The following is a 16,252-nucleotide window of genomic DNA, read 5'->3' on the forward strand; positions in this document are numbered from 1 at the left end:
CTGCCTGTTGGATTCAACCAGACCCAAACCAGAGTCAGATGTTCTTAAAATAAGAATTGAATGCTTCCAAGGCAAGAAGGGCCTTTGGAAGGCATCTAGTTCCAATCTAGTCTCCTGGGGGAACAGGCACACAGGTTCTTTTCAGATAGCCAAGGTTCTTTCTTATTTTTCAAATCCCAGAGAATTCATCTGCCATCTCCTTTGGTCCCTGTTAGAAAAATTCACTTTTTCAAATTCCTCCTCTAAGAGTTACCTTTTTCATTTCTCCTGCAAGTTGGATTTATTTCCTTCTAAGGATGGGTCGTGCTCTTTAAAATCAGACCAACTTATACGCCCATCAGCTGAATATCTTACACCATCTCCCTGGTTGTAGATCACCCAATACTAAACCTGTATTGAATAATCGGTCAAATCTAGTTAAGATTACTAACCTGAAGTTTTCTTCCAGTCTTTCTTGCATCTTTCTTTTTCTTCCATCTTTCTTCCAAGATGATCAAATGAGGTTCTAATCCATCTCGCTGTTCAGTAGTTACTACCAAAGGAGTTGAGCACTGTAGACACAACCTCCAGTCTCCCTTTCCCCAGAGAGTGCCGGCCAGACCCTCCTCCAGGAACCAACCGGCCCAGAAAGGGCGTTCTTCCTCCAGGCACCCCCCCTCGCCCCCCATGCGTGGTGGATCTGGCCGGTTAAGTCCCCGGGTCATTCACCTTGTCACACTCTCTCCTCTCCCCCGCGGCAGTGTCTACCGTGCAGTGCCCGAGCTTCAGCCACTACTCCGTGTGCACCAGCAGCTGCCCAGACACGTGCTCGGATCTGACGGCCTCGCAGAACTGCGTCACGCCCTGCACGGAGGGCTGCGAGTGCAACGAAGGCTTTGTCCTCAGCACCAGCCAGTGCGTCCCGCTGCACAAGTGCGGCTGTGACTTCGACGGCCACTACTACGCCATGGGCGAGTTCTTCTGGGCCACGGCCAACTGCACGGTGCAGTGCCTGTGCGAGGAGGGCGGCGACGTGTACTGCTTCAACAAGACGTGCCGCGGCGGGGAGGTGTGCGCCGTGGAGGACGGCTATCAGGGCTGCTTCCCCAAGCGGGAGACCGTGTGCCTGCTCAGCCAGAGCCAGGTACTGCACACCTTCGACGGCGCTGCCTACACCTTCCCCGCTGAGTTCTCCTACACGCTCCTCAAGACCTGCCCGGAGCGGCCGGAGTACTTGGAAATCGACATCAACAAGAAGAAGCCTGAGGCAGGGCCCGCCTGGCTGCGGGGCGTCCGGATCCTGGTGGCCGACCAAGAGGTCAAGATAGGTGGCCTCGGGGCCTCGGAGGTCAAGGTAAGACTCCTGTGGCCTTGGAGAGTTTTCCGATGAGTCCTGCGGTGGAGCCGTGTTCTCTAGGCTTGCCTCGATGCCTCTGACCGTGAGCGGATTCTAGGACTGCAATGACTCTGAAATGGGAGAGCTTTCAAACTGTCAGCACCAAGTATGCATCAAATGGAGACATGGAGTGAAGCTGGGATTCCTCAAATGAGAGGAGCAGCTCCTCAGAATAGCAAATGCTTACAGGACGCCTACTATGTGCCAAGCACTATCCTAAGCAGTATGGCATTTCATCCCAGGCCATAGATAACATTGTTCTCATTTTACAGATGAGAAAACTGACGCACAGAGAGGTTAAGTGATTTCCCCAAAGACACACAGCCCTAAAATGAGATTCAAGGCTGGGTCAGCTGGCTCCAGAGTCTGTGCTTTTTACCCTGTACGATGCTGGATCTTCTATTTATAGATGGAAATCGATGTGACACTAGGGTGCCTGCCATGGTGCCTCCCGTCCCTCTGTTCTGGTCTAAAATACCCAATACTACACATACAGGCTCGTAGATAATTAGTTCTAGAGGGAATTTTTGGAAATCATCTAGTGCAACTCCTCATTTTCATAGGAGAATCCCAAAAAGGCTAAGTGAGGGCCCTGGGTCTGACAACTGGGTGGTGGCAGAACTGAGATGAGGGAGGCTGGGGGAGAGGCAGTTCACCCTCCTTCCTGTAGTACATGCATTTCATAATATCACATGACATCTAATCTAGAAAGCAAAAGTCAATGCAGTAAATAAAACATCCATCCACAAACTGAAAGGGCTGTGTTTTTATTCCCACTGACATGCTGGCAGAAATTAATTTATTGAACTAGTGTTAGGTAGATAGGCAGATGGACAGCTGGATAATTAGATATATATACCATGTGCTTCCAAGGGGCTGAGACACAGGAAGAGTAAGATTTGAAGAGCGAGGAAAGGAGAGGAAGGAGGTAGGAGGTCGGGGGCAGGAGTAAGTCACATATCTACAATGACTGTTGGTCATACTTCAATGTTTGGAACTAGCTCAGGGTCTCACACACACACACACACACACACACACACACACAGACAGCAAATGTGTTGGATCAGAGGAGCCTGGGAAAAAAGCAGCAAAGATGCCCATGAAAAAACAGTTGACATCTGTGTGGTTTCCACAGACTGTCAGCTTCTCGACATTTTTCCAAGGGCTAGTCATGGGGCAGAACCACATCTTTATTCACAGCCTAGGAAACTGTGGGCATTCTGTGCGTATCTGGGATGAATGACAGTGATTTAATTTTTCAGGTGAATGGTCAGGAAGTGGAACTGCCTTTTTTCCATCCTTCGGGGAAGCTGGAAATCTATCGAAACAAAAACAGCACGACAGTGGAGTCCAAGGGTGTGCTGACCGTGCAGTACTCAGATGTGGGTCTGCTCTACATCCGACTCTCCACGGCCTACTTCAACTGCACGGGGGGCCTGTGCGGCTTCTTCAACGCCAATGCCAGCGATGAGTTCTGTCTCCCCACTGGCAAGTGCACGGACAACCTGGCAGTGTTCCTGGAGAGCTGGACCACTTTTGAGGAGATCTGCAACGGGGAGTGCGGGGACCTGCTGAAGGCCTGCAACAACGACTCGGAACTGCTGAAGTTCTACCGCAGCCGTTCCAGGTGCGGCATCATCAACGACCCCTCCAACAGCTCCTTCCTGGAGTGTCACAACGTGGTCAACGTCACCGCCTACTACCGCACCTGCCTCTTCCGCCTGTGTCAGAGCGGGGGCAACGAGTCGGAGCTCTGTGACTCCGTGGCCCGGTACGCAAGTGCCTGCAAGAACGCCGATGTGGAGGTGGGCCCCTGGAGAACCCACGACTTCTGCCGTGAGTTGGGGCTGGGTTATGGGGGAGGCCGGCCGGGATGACGGGCGGGGCAAGAGCTGAGACAGCCCATTGGATCTTCTCTTCCTGGTGGAATCCCACACTCAAAGGCAATCTAATTACCTTGCAGAGGTTCCCTGGGTGTCCTCTGGAAGGCCTGTCCCCCCAGACCAGACTGTTTCTCACCTTTATTTTTGTTTCTCTTCACACAGTCCCTCTTTGCTGTAGAACAGTTAGCTCTTGACCCTTGGTTTTATCTAGTGGAGGAGACACATCATGTCAAAGCACCAGAAATCTTTGTGACAGCTCAGTGGGTCCCTTCTCTGTTGGCAGCAGGACCCCATTCATTTCAACAGAATGTGATCAGTCGGGGTATCTTCTGCCAAGTAGAGATTAGCCCTATTCCCAAGGACAACTTGACAATGGTTACGAAGAGCCCCATGTAGCTGGTTTTCCATTTTGTCCCCAGAATATCTCACCCCTCTTGGCACTACTGGTAGTAATTAGAATAATTGCTGGAAAGAGGAGATAGAGAACCTCCTCGGCAGTGGGGGAGCCCAGAGGGAGGAGTAAGTGGAAAGGTAGAAGGAGGGGTGGCTGAGGAGGTGGGACCCAGGCCTGGAACCGGGGCTGACCCACCTGGACTACATCTCCATATCTCTTCCCTACCAAGAAGGTCAGACCTCACCAAGACCAGCTCCACCGTTGAGAATTCCATCCCTCATATCTGATTATCTCTCTCCCATTGTATTTCTTCCTATTTAACTTTTTACTTTGAAATACCTTGAAAGTTACAGGGAAGGTACAAGCCTATCTATATAACTTTCACCCAGATGAATCTACTGCTTGCATTTTGCCCCACTGGCCTTGTCATTCCTTCTCACGGTCTCTCTGTTTGAAAAGAAGTTGCAGAGATCATATCCCTTTGCCCCTAAATACATAAGTCTGTATTTCCTTAGAATCAAGACACTCATTCATACCATAGTACAGTTACTGACCTTAGGAAACTTAACATTGATGCGATAACTTAACATCTATATTTCAATTTTGCCAGTTGATCCAGTAATGTCCTTTATGGCTTTAGTCCTCTCTCAATACAGATCTAGTCTTAGGATCCCACATGGCATTTAGCTGTCATGTCTCTTTGGTCCCCTTAAACCTGGAACAATTCTTTAGCTTTCTTTGTCTCTAATGATCTTGTCATTTTTAAAGAATAGAGTCTTCCCCCCCTTTTGAAATAGAATGTCCCCCCATTTGGGTTGGATGTGTCTCCATGATGGGGTAACACTGTACATTGCACCAAGCTTCCTGCTTAGGAGATGCGTTTTCCTCCTGGTAACAGGTCACATGGGTGGCACACTGTGTAGAGCCTCCTCTCATTAGGGATGGGCATGTTGATCCCCTGGTCAGGAGTTGTCAAATGTCTTCACTCTGGGTCACTATGGGGTTTCTCCCATGCAGCTAATGACCACTCTGTGGGGAAATACTTTAAGAGCATGTGGTCCCTGCTTGTCCTGGGTCCCCCTACTCAATTTAGTGCCCACCGATGTCATGCTTGTATTGATCTTCAGATTGATGATTACAGGCTGACGGTTTCCAGCTCCTGTACTCCCTCCACTAGTACCCGTCAGCAGCTGTTATTTTACTGAGCCCTCGCTTCTCTTCTGTCTGCCTGTCACCTATCTATCATTTATCCATCCATCCAGCTGTTTATTTATGTCAATCATCTATCTATCTTTTGAGGGTGCACATTTTGCAGCTTGTGGGATCTAGCTCCCTGACCAAGGGTCAAACCTATGCCCCTTGCTTTGGAAACGTGGAGTCCTAATCACTCAACCTCCAGGGAAGTCCTTCATTTATCTTATCAATATGGACACATGGATTCCTGTTTTTTGTTTTTTTTTTATTCAGTTATTTGTGTTTCCTATTGCTCATGCTAATGCTCAGTCACTATGTCACATCTGACTCTTTTTGACCCCATGGACTGTAGCCCGCCAGACTCCTCTGTCCATGGGATTTCCCAGGCAAGAATACTGCAGTGGGTTGCCATTTCCTCCTCCAAGGGCTCTTCCTGACCCAGGGATCGAACCCACAGCTCCTGCTTGGCAGGCGGATTCTTTACCACTGAACCACTGGGGATATATTACATTTGTTAATTATTTTGGCTTAAAATTTTTTCAAATTTGGCCCGTGGGAGCCCCTTCAAGTTGCCTCCTACCTCCTTTTCATAGGCTTCTGTCATTTTCTTTCTTTTTTAAAAAATTAATTTATTTGTAATTGGAGGATCATTGCTTTACAATGCTGTGTTGGTTTCTGCCTTACATTAACATAGGTCAGCCATAAGTATACACATGTCCCCTCCTTCTTGAACCTCCCTCCCACCCATTTTCTTACTTTCTAGATTAACAAGATGCTCCACAGCATCTTTTAGCCTTCCCTTCCCCAGCCTAGAATCAATCATTACTCCAAGAATCCCAGGTTCCTTTTGGCGGAGAATGTTATTAGAAGTTAAGGTCTGGGTACTTGCCTGGTGGTCCAGTGGTTAAGATTCCATGCTTCTAGTGCAGGGGACATGGATTCGATCCCTGCTCAGAAAACTAAGAGGCATTGCAACAGGGCCAAAAGATTTAAAAAAAGAAGAAGAAACCAAGGTCTGGGTGAGGCTTACCTCTCACTACTAGAGTATCCTTACTTTGCCTCTAAGCCCTTTCAGTAGAAACTTCTTAGACAGAACTAAGACACACACACGCACACTCATCTTTATTTTATAATAATGCCCTTGTTTCTGAGCATCAAAAATCCAAAGGAGTGTCATCCCAGAGATAGGCGGTTTTGTCCCTGGTGACCCTGACCACACTGGGGAGGGTTTAATGGCAGAGGCTGTGAATCCCGGAGCTGGAATTCTGGGAATGCTCTTTTCAGAAATTCACCTAGAGGGAGGGAGGCTCCAAGGTTTCCACTGACCACCACACCTACTGGGACCTCAGAATGCCTTCCCACGGCCTTCTTATTAACCCACCTCTCACATCCTCTTCTGCTCTACCTCCAGCTTGCCTGCAGTGATCTCCATCCCTACCCTTGCACTCAGCTTTGTAGTTATAGTTCATTCATGTTACAGGATTACAGAGTCTGCCCATACCCAATCCATGTTGTTGCCAGGCTGTATCTGTGTCATCCTTTTAGACTATGAGCTCCTGCCCAACGGGAAATGTCACTGGATTGTTTTTGTACTGCACCAGGCACAGTTTGGTGGCATTGTTCATGCGAAGTAAGTGTGGGGCCATGGCAGTGATGCTTTCTTTTCCTGGTTGCAATACCTGCTGAGAATTGCTTCTCTCCATCCTTCACCAACAGTTCTATGAAGACCTATAAGACCTAGAACCAACACCAAAAAAAAAAAAAAAAAAATGCCCTTTTCCTCATATGGGACAGGAATGCAAAAGTAGGAAATCAAAAGATACCTGGAGTAACAGTCAGGTTTGGCCTTGGGGTACAAAATGAAGCAGGGCAAAGGCTAACAGAGCTTTGCAAGAGAACACACTGGTCATAGAAAACACCCTCTTAGAACAACACAAGAGAAGACTCTACACATGGACATCACCAGATGGTCAATACTGAAATCAGATTGATTATATTCTTTGCAGCTGAAGATGGAGAGCTCTATATAGTCAGCAAAAAAAAAGACTGGGAGCTGATTGTGGCTCAGATCATGAACTCCTTATTGCCAAGTTCAGACTTAAATTGAAGAAAGTAGGGAAAACCACTAGACCATGCAGGTATGACCTAAATCGAACCCTTGTTGATTATACAGTGGAAATGACAAATAGATTCAAGGGATTAGATCTGATAGACAAAGTGCCTGAAGAACTATGCACAGAGGTTTGTGACATTTTACAGGAGGCAGGGATCAAGACCATCCCCAAGAAAAAGAAATGCAAAAAAGCCAAATGGTTGTCTGAGGAGGCCTTACAAATAGCTGAGAAAAGAAGAGAAGCTAACGGCCAAGGACAAAAGGAAAGATATACCATTTGGATGCAGAGTTCCAAAGAATAGCAAGGAGAGATAAGAAAGCCTTCCTCGGTGATCAATGCAAAGAAATAGAGGGGGAAAGACTATATAGAATAGACTAGAAATAGAATGGGAAAGATTGAAGATCTCTTCAAGAAAATTATAGATATCAAGGGAACACTTCATGCAATGATGGGCACAATAAAGAACAGAAACAGTATGGACCCTACAGAAGCAGAAGATATTAAGAAGAGGTGGCAAGAATACACAGAAGAACTATGATCTTAATGACCCAGATAACCACAATGGTGTGATCACTCACCTAGAGCCAGACATCCTGGAATGCAAAGTGAAGTGGGCCTTAGGAAGCATCAATATGAACAAAGTTAGCAGAGGTGATGGAATTCCAGTTGAGCTATTTCAAATCCTAAAAGATGATGCAGTGAAAGTGCTGCACTCAATATGCCAGCAAATTTGGAAAACTCAGCTGTGGCCACAGGACTGGAAAAGGTCAGTTTTCATTCCAGTCCCAAAGAAAGGCAATGCCAAAGAATGTTCAAACTACCACACAATTGCACTCATCTCACACACTAGCAAAGTTATGCTCAAAATTCCCCAAGCCAGGCTTCAACAGTACATTAACTGAGAACTTTCAGATGTTCAGGCTGGATTTAGAAAAGGCAGAGGAACCAGAGATCAAATTTCCAACATCTGTTGGATCATTGAAAAAGCAAGAGAGTTCCAGAAAAGCATCTATTTCTGCTATATTGAGTATGCCAAAGACTTTGACTGTGTGGATCACAGCAAACTCTGGAAAATTCTTAAAGAGATGGGAATACCAAACCAACTTACCTGCCTCCTGAGAAATCTGTATGCAGGTCAAGAAGCAACAGTTAGAACCAGATATGGAGCAACTGACTGGTTCCAAATTGGGAAAGGAATACTTCAAGGCTGTATATTGTCACCCAGTTTATTTAACTTATATGCAGAGTACATTATGTGAAATGCTGGACTGGATGAAGCACAAGCTGGAATCAAGATTGCCAGGAGAAATATCAATAACCTCAGATATACAGATGACACCACCCTTATGACAGAAAGCAAAGAGGAACTGAAGAGTCTCTTGATGAAAGTTAAAGATGAGAGTGAAAAAGCTGGCTTAAAACTCAGCATTCAGAAAACTAAGATCATGGCATCCAGTCACATCACCTCTTGGCAAATAGATGGGGAAAAAATGGAAACAATGTCAGACTTTATTTTCTTTGGCCTCCAAAATCACTGCAGATGGTGACAGCAGCCATGAAATTAAAAGACACTAACTCCTTGGAAGAAAAGCTATGACCAACCTAGACAACATATTAAAAAGCAAGGACATTACATTGCTGACAAAGGTCCGTCTAGTCAAAATTATGGTTTTTCCAGTAGTCATGTATGGATGTGAGAGTTGGACTATAAAGAAAGCTGAGCACAGAAGAATTGATGCTTTTGAACTGTGGTGTTGGAGAAGACTCTTGAGAGTCCCTTGGAGTCCCAAGGAGATCCAACCAGTCAATCCTAAAAGAAATCAGTCCTGAATATTTGTTAGAAGGACTGATGCTGAAGCTGAAGCTCCAATACTTTGGCCACCTGATGCAGAGCATTGACTCACTGGAAAAGACCCTGATGCTGGGAAAGATTTAAGGGGGAATACAAGGGGATGACAAAAGATGAGATGGTTGGATGGCATTACTGACTCGATAGACGTGAGTTTGAGCAAGCTCTGGGAGTTGGTATGGACAGGGAAGCCTGGCTTGCTGCAGTCCATGGGGTCGCAAAGATTTGGACACGACTGAGCAACTGAACTGAACTGAATCCTTCATCAGGGCCTGCAGAGATGGAGCAAGTGCTTTTAAGTACCTCATTTAGAGGGAGGCATGTGGACAGCAGCAGCCACATGGGGCGTGGCTTCCTCGGGTGGAGGGTCATGGCACACACTTGAAAATGCCCTCGATGCCTGGATGGGTCTGGCGAGGCGGTCCAGAGCACATACGCTTGATAATCAAGTCTCTGGGTACTAAGAGGTTAATCTGGCTGGGGTCTTGCAGACTGGGGATTGGATTACGTGACAACTGCAAATCAGGAACACAATATTCTTTGGGCCTGGAGAGAGACAACCACTGCTTCTGTGTTCGGATATTTTTTTAACCAGTGCTCACTGACAGAGTCAGGCTGCCCAATTAAGTAATTTCAGAGGCATTTTGGGGGCCAGGAGAAGTTTTATTACTTTGTTTCTGTATATGCCAGACTTTCAGACACATTCAGACAACACAATAAGTCATAAAACGGGAGCTATTTAAATAAGTCATGTTATTTGCTATCACCATAAACTTGCAGTCAGTGTTAGAACATTCATAATTTAGAGACAAATGTGAAAATCCCTCTCTACAGACATATTTTATCAGGGCTGAACTAGCCTTCAACTAGTCAACGGAAGTGGAGACAACCCCTTAGCCCAGAGGGAAAAAAAAGATTGGCTTTCAGTACGCAGGGCAGAACTGTTGAGTTGGTTCTCATCGGCAGAGCTATTACTGCCAGGCACTTTATTTCTCTATAGTGTCCTTTGTGTCCTTGGATTATAAAACCCTCTTAAGGAGTGATAGTGTACATAATACCTAAAGAGAGCCTTAAAGGCAAGATCTTAAACTCCCAGGAGATGGTGAGTGAGGACCTTCACAGATCTTCAGACAACACAGACCTGGAGGTAGATTTCTTCTCTGTTCCTGGACTCACCCCTGCTCATACCAAATTCTGACAAACAAAAATAATAGAAATGGGAAGGTTACACAGAACCCCACAGTGAGCTATGTATGCTTTTCTTTTATGTGCTGTGCTTAGTGACTCAGAGACTTAATCCATCAAGGAAGGCTTCTAGACAGAAGCACAACTTGAAGTGAAGCTGGCAGATGGGTAGCATTTCGCTGGTGAGGGCCATGCCGGTGGGGCCAAGGGTGTGAACAGAGGAGGCGGGGGTGACCATTTCTGAAGTCAGTGAGGAGGCGGAAGGGGTCAGAGGGCACAGGAGCAGAGAGACAAAAGACCCAGGGTGAGTCCAGCTTGTAGAGTGGTGGCACCTCCCTGAAGCCTGTCTGTAATAGAGGGAAGTATAAGAGGGGAAGAGCACAGGGTTTACTGACACTCTACTGTGGGCTTGGCATATTAGGTTCTTAGTCCTCAGAACAGCGTTCCTAGTTAAGCATTGTCCTTATTTAATTAAAGAAGAAACTGGAGCTCAGAGACGGTACACCCAGGTCTCTGTGGCCTCAAAGCATTTGTTCCTTCCAGGACTCTCTTTCCAAAGTCTTTAAGTTCGGAGACTTAGATTCAGGAGACACAGGCTCAAATCTCTCTCCAGTACTTACCAGCGGAGTGAAGTCTCTGAACTTCGGTTTCCTCTCCTATAAGACAAGAGTGATTCAATTTTCCTTACCGTCCAGGTTGTTGGGGAAATTACACTAAAATGCCTAGAACAGTGCCTGGCATGTTGCAGGTGCTCAGAACAGGCCTGTCCTCCCAGAATCTTCTATGTAAAAAGTCAAGTGCACTAGAGGGGCACATGGCAAAGGCTCACGGAGCCTCGGCGTGCTGATCACATGGCATTCGCTGAGCCCACTGTGCTGGACAGATAAGAGTCACATGCAGCATATACACACGTGTGCACACACAGGCACACACCCATGAGTGCACACACAGGCACATATACATGTGCATGCACCCGTGAATGCACACACACTCGTGCATGCTGATGAGTGTACACAAGCTCCGTCTCTACTCTCTGTCCCTTTCTCAAGCCCCTCTTCTCCTTGCCCACCCTCAGCTCTGGAGTGCCCGGAGAACAGCCATTTCGAGGAGTGCATGACGTGTACGGAGACCTGCGAGACCCTGGCCCTGGGCCCCATCTGTGTGGACACCTGCTCCGAGGGGTGTCAGTGTGACGAGGGCTATGCCCTGCAAGGCAGCCAGTGTGTCACCCGGAGCGAGTGTGGCTGCAACTTCGAAGGGCACCAGCTTGCCACCAATGAGACCTTCTGGGTGGACCTGGACTGCCAGATCTTCTGCTACTGCAATGGCACGGACAACAGCGTCCACTGTGAGAGCATCCCCTGCAAGGACGACGAGTACTGCATGGAGGAGGGCGGCCTCTACTACTGCCAGGCCCGCACCGACGCCTCCTGCGTCGTCTCGGGCTACGGCCACTACCTGACCTTTGACGGCTACCCCTTTGACTTCCAGACCAGCTGCCCGCTCATCCTGTGCACCACAGGAAGCAGGCCGAACTCAGACACGTTCCCCAAGTTCGTCGTCACAGCCAAGAATGAGGACCGAGATCCGTCGCTGGCGCTGTGGGTCAAGCAGGTGGACGTGACTGTGTGGGGCTACAGCGTCGTGATTCACAGGGCCTACAAACACACCGTGCTGGTGAGTGGGCGCAGGGCCCCAGCAGGGGAGCCGTGGGGATGTGAGGACAGGGCTCCCGGGCCAGCAAGCCAGGCTGCAGCTGAACCAGGCAGGCCCAGGATCCAAGGAACAGCAGAGGATGTCAGGGCAGAGAGGGGCCCTGAAGATTTCCTGTCACTTTATCTTACAGATAAGAAATGAAGCCCTCAGACAGGAAAATACCCAGGTCACCAGAACCGAATTAGGGACAGAACCAGCTCTAGGAACTCAGCCTTTCATGTCACAGCAGAGCGTGCTAGGGACGGCACAGACCTAGATGGAGTCCCTGCTCAACTAGTGCCATGTGGCCTCAGGCAGTTGCTGTCTATGTAGGAGAAGGCACGCCTAGTACAGGCTAGGCATCTGCAAGTGTACTGTTGTTTAATCCATCTCTTTGCCTTTTATTTCATTTGCTTTTGTTGCACTGGGTCTTCATTGCTGTGCACAGGATTACTCTAGTTGTGGCGAGTGGCGGCTACTCCCCAGATGCGTTGCACAGGTTTCTCATTGCGCTGGCTTCTCTTCTTCCAGAGCACAGGTGCTAGGGTGCACGGGCTCAATACTTGTGGTTCACGAGCTTAGTTGCCACGCGGCAGGTGGGATCTTTCCAGACCACGGATCAAACCCGTGTCTCCTGCATTGGCAGATGAATTCGTAACCACTGGACCGTCAGAGAATCCCCTTCTTCTCTTCTTTGAGATAAAACATTTGCCTGCTTGGGTCTCCTTCTGCCTCTTCCAGTCTCCCTTTGGTTCCCAGGGAACCCGGGAATTCAAGAGTCTTGCCCACATTTGGAGCACTTGGGGACTCCCTTATAATCTTCTTACTTTTTCCCACATTTTCACTCTATTGACCTTGAAAACAAGAGCAGGTAGGGGTTGAGGAGTTTTGTGCACTCCAAAGTCCAACCTGTGGACATCGGCCCCAGCAAGAGCCCGGCCACCCCTTCTTCAAGGGCCCACCCTAAGCAGAACTTGGGACACTAACAAGTCGTTACTTTAACATTTTGGAGGCGTTGACTTAGGATGTCAGCCTTCTAACACTATCTTTCCAGGTTTGTGGCGTAATATATCTCTAAGGAGGTGCTTCTTCCTCTTGTCATATACAAGAATGAAGGGATGGAGCCAAAGCAAAACAAATACAAGACATATATTCCCTTTCAAATCCTGACTTAAAGACTTCCTTGGGCAGCTCTGCCGATATCTTTCCTTTCTTAGGATTTCCTTTAACCCCCTTCTCTGACAAACAGAGGATTATGAGCTTTTTTTATTGTCATAAAAGTCACATAATACAAAACATACTATTTTAAACATATTTAACTGTACAATTTGAGACTTCCCTGTAGTTCATACGGTAAAGAATCTGCCTACAATGGAGGAGACTCAGGTTCAATCGCTGGGTGGGGAAGACCCTCTGGAGTAGGAAATGGCAACCCACGCTAGGATTCTTGCCTGGAGAATCCCATGGACAGAGGAGTCTGGCGGGCCACAGTCCATGGGGTTGCAAAGGGTCAGACACAACTGGCTGACTAATGCTACAAACTGTACAATTCAGGAGCACTAAGTACATTCATATTGTTGTGCAACTCTCATTTTCCACCCCCGAATTTTTCACTTTTCTAACCGAAACTCTGTCCCCATGAAACACTAACTCCCCATCTCCCCTCCCCACTCCAGCCTCTGGCATCTACCGGTGTACTTTCTGACTCTGTGGATTTGACTGTTCTCGGTTCCTCACGTAAGTGGAATCAAATAGTATTTGTTTGTGCTTAGCCGCTCAGTCATGTGTGACTCTTTGCGACCCCATGGACTGTTGCTCGCCAGGCTCTTCTGTCCATGGGATTTCCCAGGCAAGAATACTGGAGTAGGTTGCCATTTCTGCCTCAAGGGAATCTTCCTGACCCAGGGATCATAACTGTGTCTCCTGCAGCTCCTGAATTGTAGGTGGATTCTTTACCACTGAGCCACCTAGGAAGCCCAAAATACTGGAGTGGGTCGTCATTCTCTTCTCCAGGGGATCTTCCTGACCCAGGGATCAAACTCAAGTCTTCTGCACTGGCAGGAAGATTCTTTAGCACTGAGCTACCAGGGAAGCACAAATTTGTCTGTACCCTCTGTTTATTGGAATGCATTCTTAAGGTTAACTTAATATATGTCTTAAAAACAGATTGTACCTTTTTTTCCCCCCCTGTGCTTTACAATAGGCTCTCACCAGCCATCTGCTTCTTAAACTGTCTTCTCTTTCACGTTTACTGGAAAATGTGCCTTTTTAGCACCTAAGATGAAAGTCTCACTATGGACATTCTTCTTCTCTTTCTTGGATATTTTACCCAAACACCCTACTCTTTCCCTATGTGTTTCCTTCTGACAGTTGGTCCCTCAGTCATTGAAGGCATTAATCATAGTGCATTTTTCCCTGATGTTCGTGTCTGGCTCAGTCAATACTCATTGTGGGCCTCTTGAGGGTGGGAACCACACCTAATCCATCTTTATGTTAAATGAATATACTGAGTGCCATGACACTGTAAACATTTGTCAAATAAAGGAAGCAGATGACATAATAAGCCCTCTCTTCCAAGGTTCCTACGACTTTCATTTTGCCGCTGGTCACTTCTTCAGCAATTGGGAAGATTGAATTGCCAAGTTAGGAATATATCAGATGCCTTGCTTTTAGCCACATAAGTTTTCCAACAGATGTCTGGATATTCAAAGTCACTCATTACAGTACCTTCTCTCTCCTTTCATCAATTGTGTTAAAACAAAGACATCAGTCATCTTGTCCATGTGGCTGCATCCTGTTTGTACTTTGCTCCTCTGATATTTTTCTGCCCTTAGATTTGTAAGTTTTGATGTCATTCCTGCTCTGTGACATTTAACGCTCTTCCGCCTTTCTTTTTTTCAGGGTGTTTTCTTCTTTTAAAATACAATCTGTTCGTAAGCCCTGTCTCACCCAGTGTACTATGAAATCATATTTTCTGCCTTGCATTACACACTCTCAAGGTTTCGTTATATAGACATCTGAGGTTGCCTGTGTTTTCTGACCCAGTTACCTTCACTTTTGGACACCAGATCCTCATGGACACTTGTTCTTTTTTCTGCTCTCCCTTCTCTCCTCCCCAATGGCTGATTCCCTACTCTCACTGGGTGTTTCCCTCTCTTTGGGTCAGCTCACCTTCCCAGGCATGTGTCTCTTGAGATGCACACATGGCTAAAGTCAAGAGCCGTGAGAACCACACTGCTGGTCTCTTCCTCTCAGAAAGAGATGGAGAGGGGAGAGTATGTTAGTTCTTAGGGCTCCCATCACAAAGCATCATAGACCAGGTGGCCTAAAACAGCAGAAACTTACTCTCTTACAGCTCTGGAGGCCAGGAGTCTGAAATCAAGGTGTTGGCAGGGCCATGGTCCCTCTGGGGTCCTAGGGAAGCATCTATTCCAGGCTTTCTCTCAGCTTCTGGTGGTTGTAGGTGACCCTTGCCTTGGGGCCTCCAGTCTCTGCCTCCATCTTTTCATGACCTTCTTCCCCCTGCACCAAATCTCTCTCCTTTTAAGACCACTCGTTGGATTTAGGGTCCACCCCTTCACAGTGTGATCTGATCTTAACTTGATTAAGATCTTCAAAGACCCTATTTCCAAGCAAGGCCACGTTCACATGTCCTGGGAGTTAAGACTTTAGTGTATCTTTTGGGGGGACACAACTCAGTGTACAACAGGGAGTAATTAGAGAGTCATGGGCAGCAAGGAGGAATTGATTAATGGGGTGGGGGGGACACTTTCCACGGCCTGCCTTTCTGTGTCCCCAGATGCCCTAAGATGCCCAAGCTGGGAATAGAGTGTATAACTTTCCAATCTCTGACAGGAAGACCAAGTTCAGGATGCTTGAAGGTTCTTTCCTTCGGGGGCCTGGGGGATAGATTTAGCATTTACTTTGAATTATTAACATGCACTACAGGATCTGCTTGTTCAATGATTTGCATTTGTTTTTCCCATGATGTTATTATTAGTCACCATCTCTCCCTGAGAAGAATAACGGCCGTCATAATGCCAGCGCACAGTCAAGCGCCGGGCAGAACAGAGCAACAGAGCCGGGTCACTGCTGGTGCACACACAACCAGAGGTGACCTGGAAGGGACTCCTGGGGACTCCAGGTCCCTCTGTGACTCTCTTTCCCTGCAGTACTGAGGCTATGGGGAAATCCACTAAGCCGAGGAAAATTAGAAAGAAACACGCTGTGTGTGTACCAGGCAGGGGGTGGGGTGAGCAGGAGAGGGGACCCTCTCCCGGGCATCGCACACCCCAAGCATCAGCCATCCACAGCCCGAGCTCCAGAAAGGTGGGCCCTGTCCTCCATCTCCCCAAGGCTCAACACAGCCAGGTCCTGAGTGGTCCAGGCCGAGGGGAAGGCTTTCAGGACCCTCCCAGCCAGTGTCTTTACCAGTGACTGCTCACCCTTTGGGCAGCAGGGAGGAGAGGAGCTTTGAACATCACTCTGGCTCAGCTGTGTTTGACGGGCTTGTGTTGATGTCTGTCCTGTGCCAGACCCTGAGGGTAGAAGCATGAGTCAGAC

At 47.6% G+C, this 16,252-nt stretch overlaps 1 protein-coding gene across 1 annotated transcript in view; it reads left to right on the forward strand.

Moving 5' to 3' along the window:
* The window catches only part of TECTA (tectorin alpha), an 82,311-nt gene that overhangs the window by 25,580 nt on the left and 40,479 nt on the right, over positions 1-16,252 (forward strand). Inside the window, exons 8-10 of the mRNA XM_088843023.1 lie at positions 741-1,333; positions 2,638-3,211; positions 11,070-11,671. Coding sequence (XP_088699149.1) covers positions 741-1,333; positions 2,638-3,211; positions 11,070-11,671 — 1,769 coding nt within the window. The remainder of the gene's footprint in view (positions 1-740; positions 1,334-2,637; positions 3,212-11,069; positions 11,672-16,252) is intronic.

Source organism: Moschus berezovskii, chromosome 14 (assembly GCF_049115385.1).
Source record: "Moschus berezovskii isolate FMDL1 chromosome 14, NW_MosBer_1.0, whole genome shotgun sequence".
Classification (NCBI taxonomy): Eukaryota; Metazoa; Chordata; class Mammalia; order Artiodactyla; family Moschidae; genus Moschus; species Moschus berezovskii.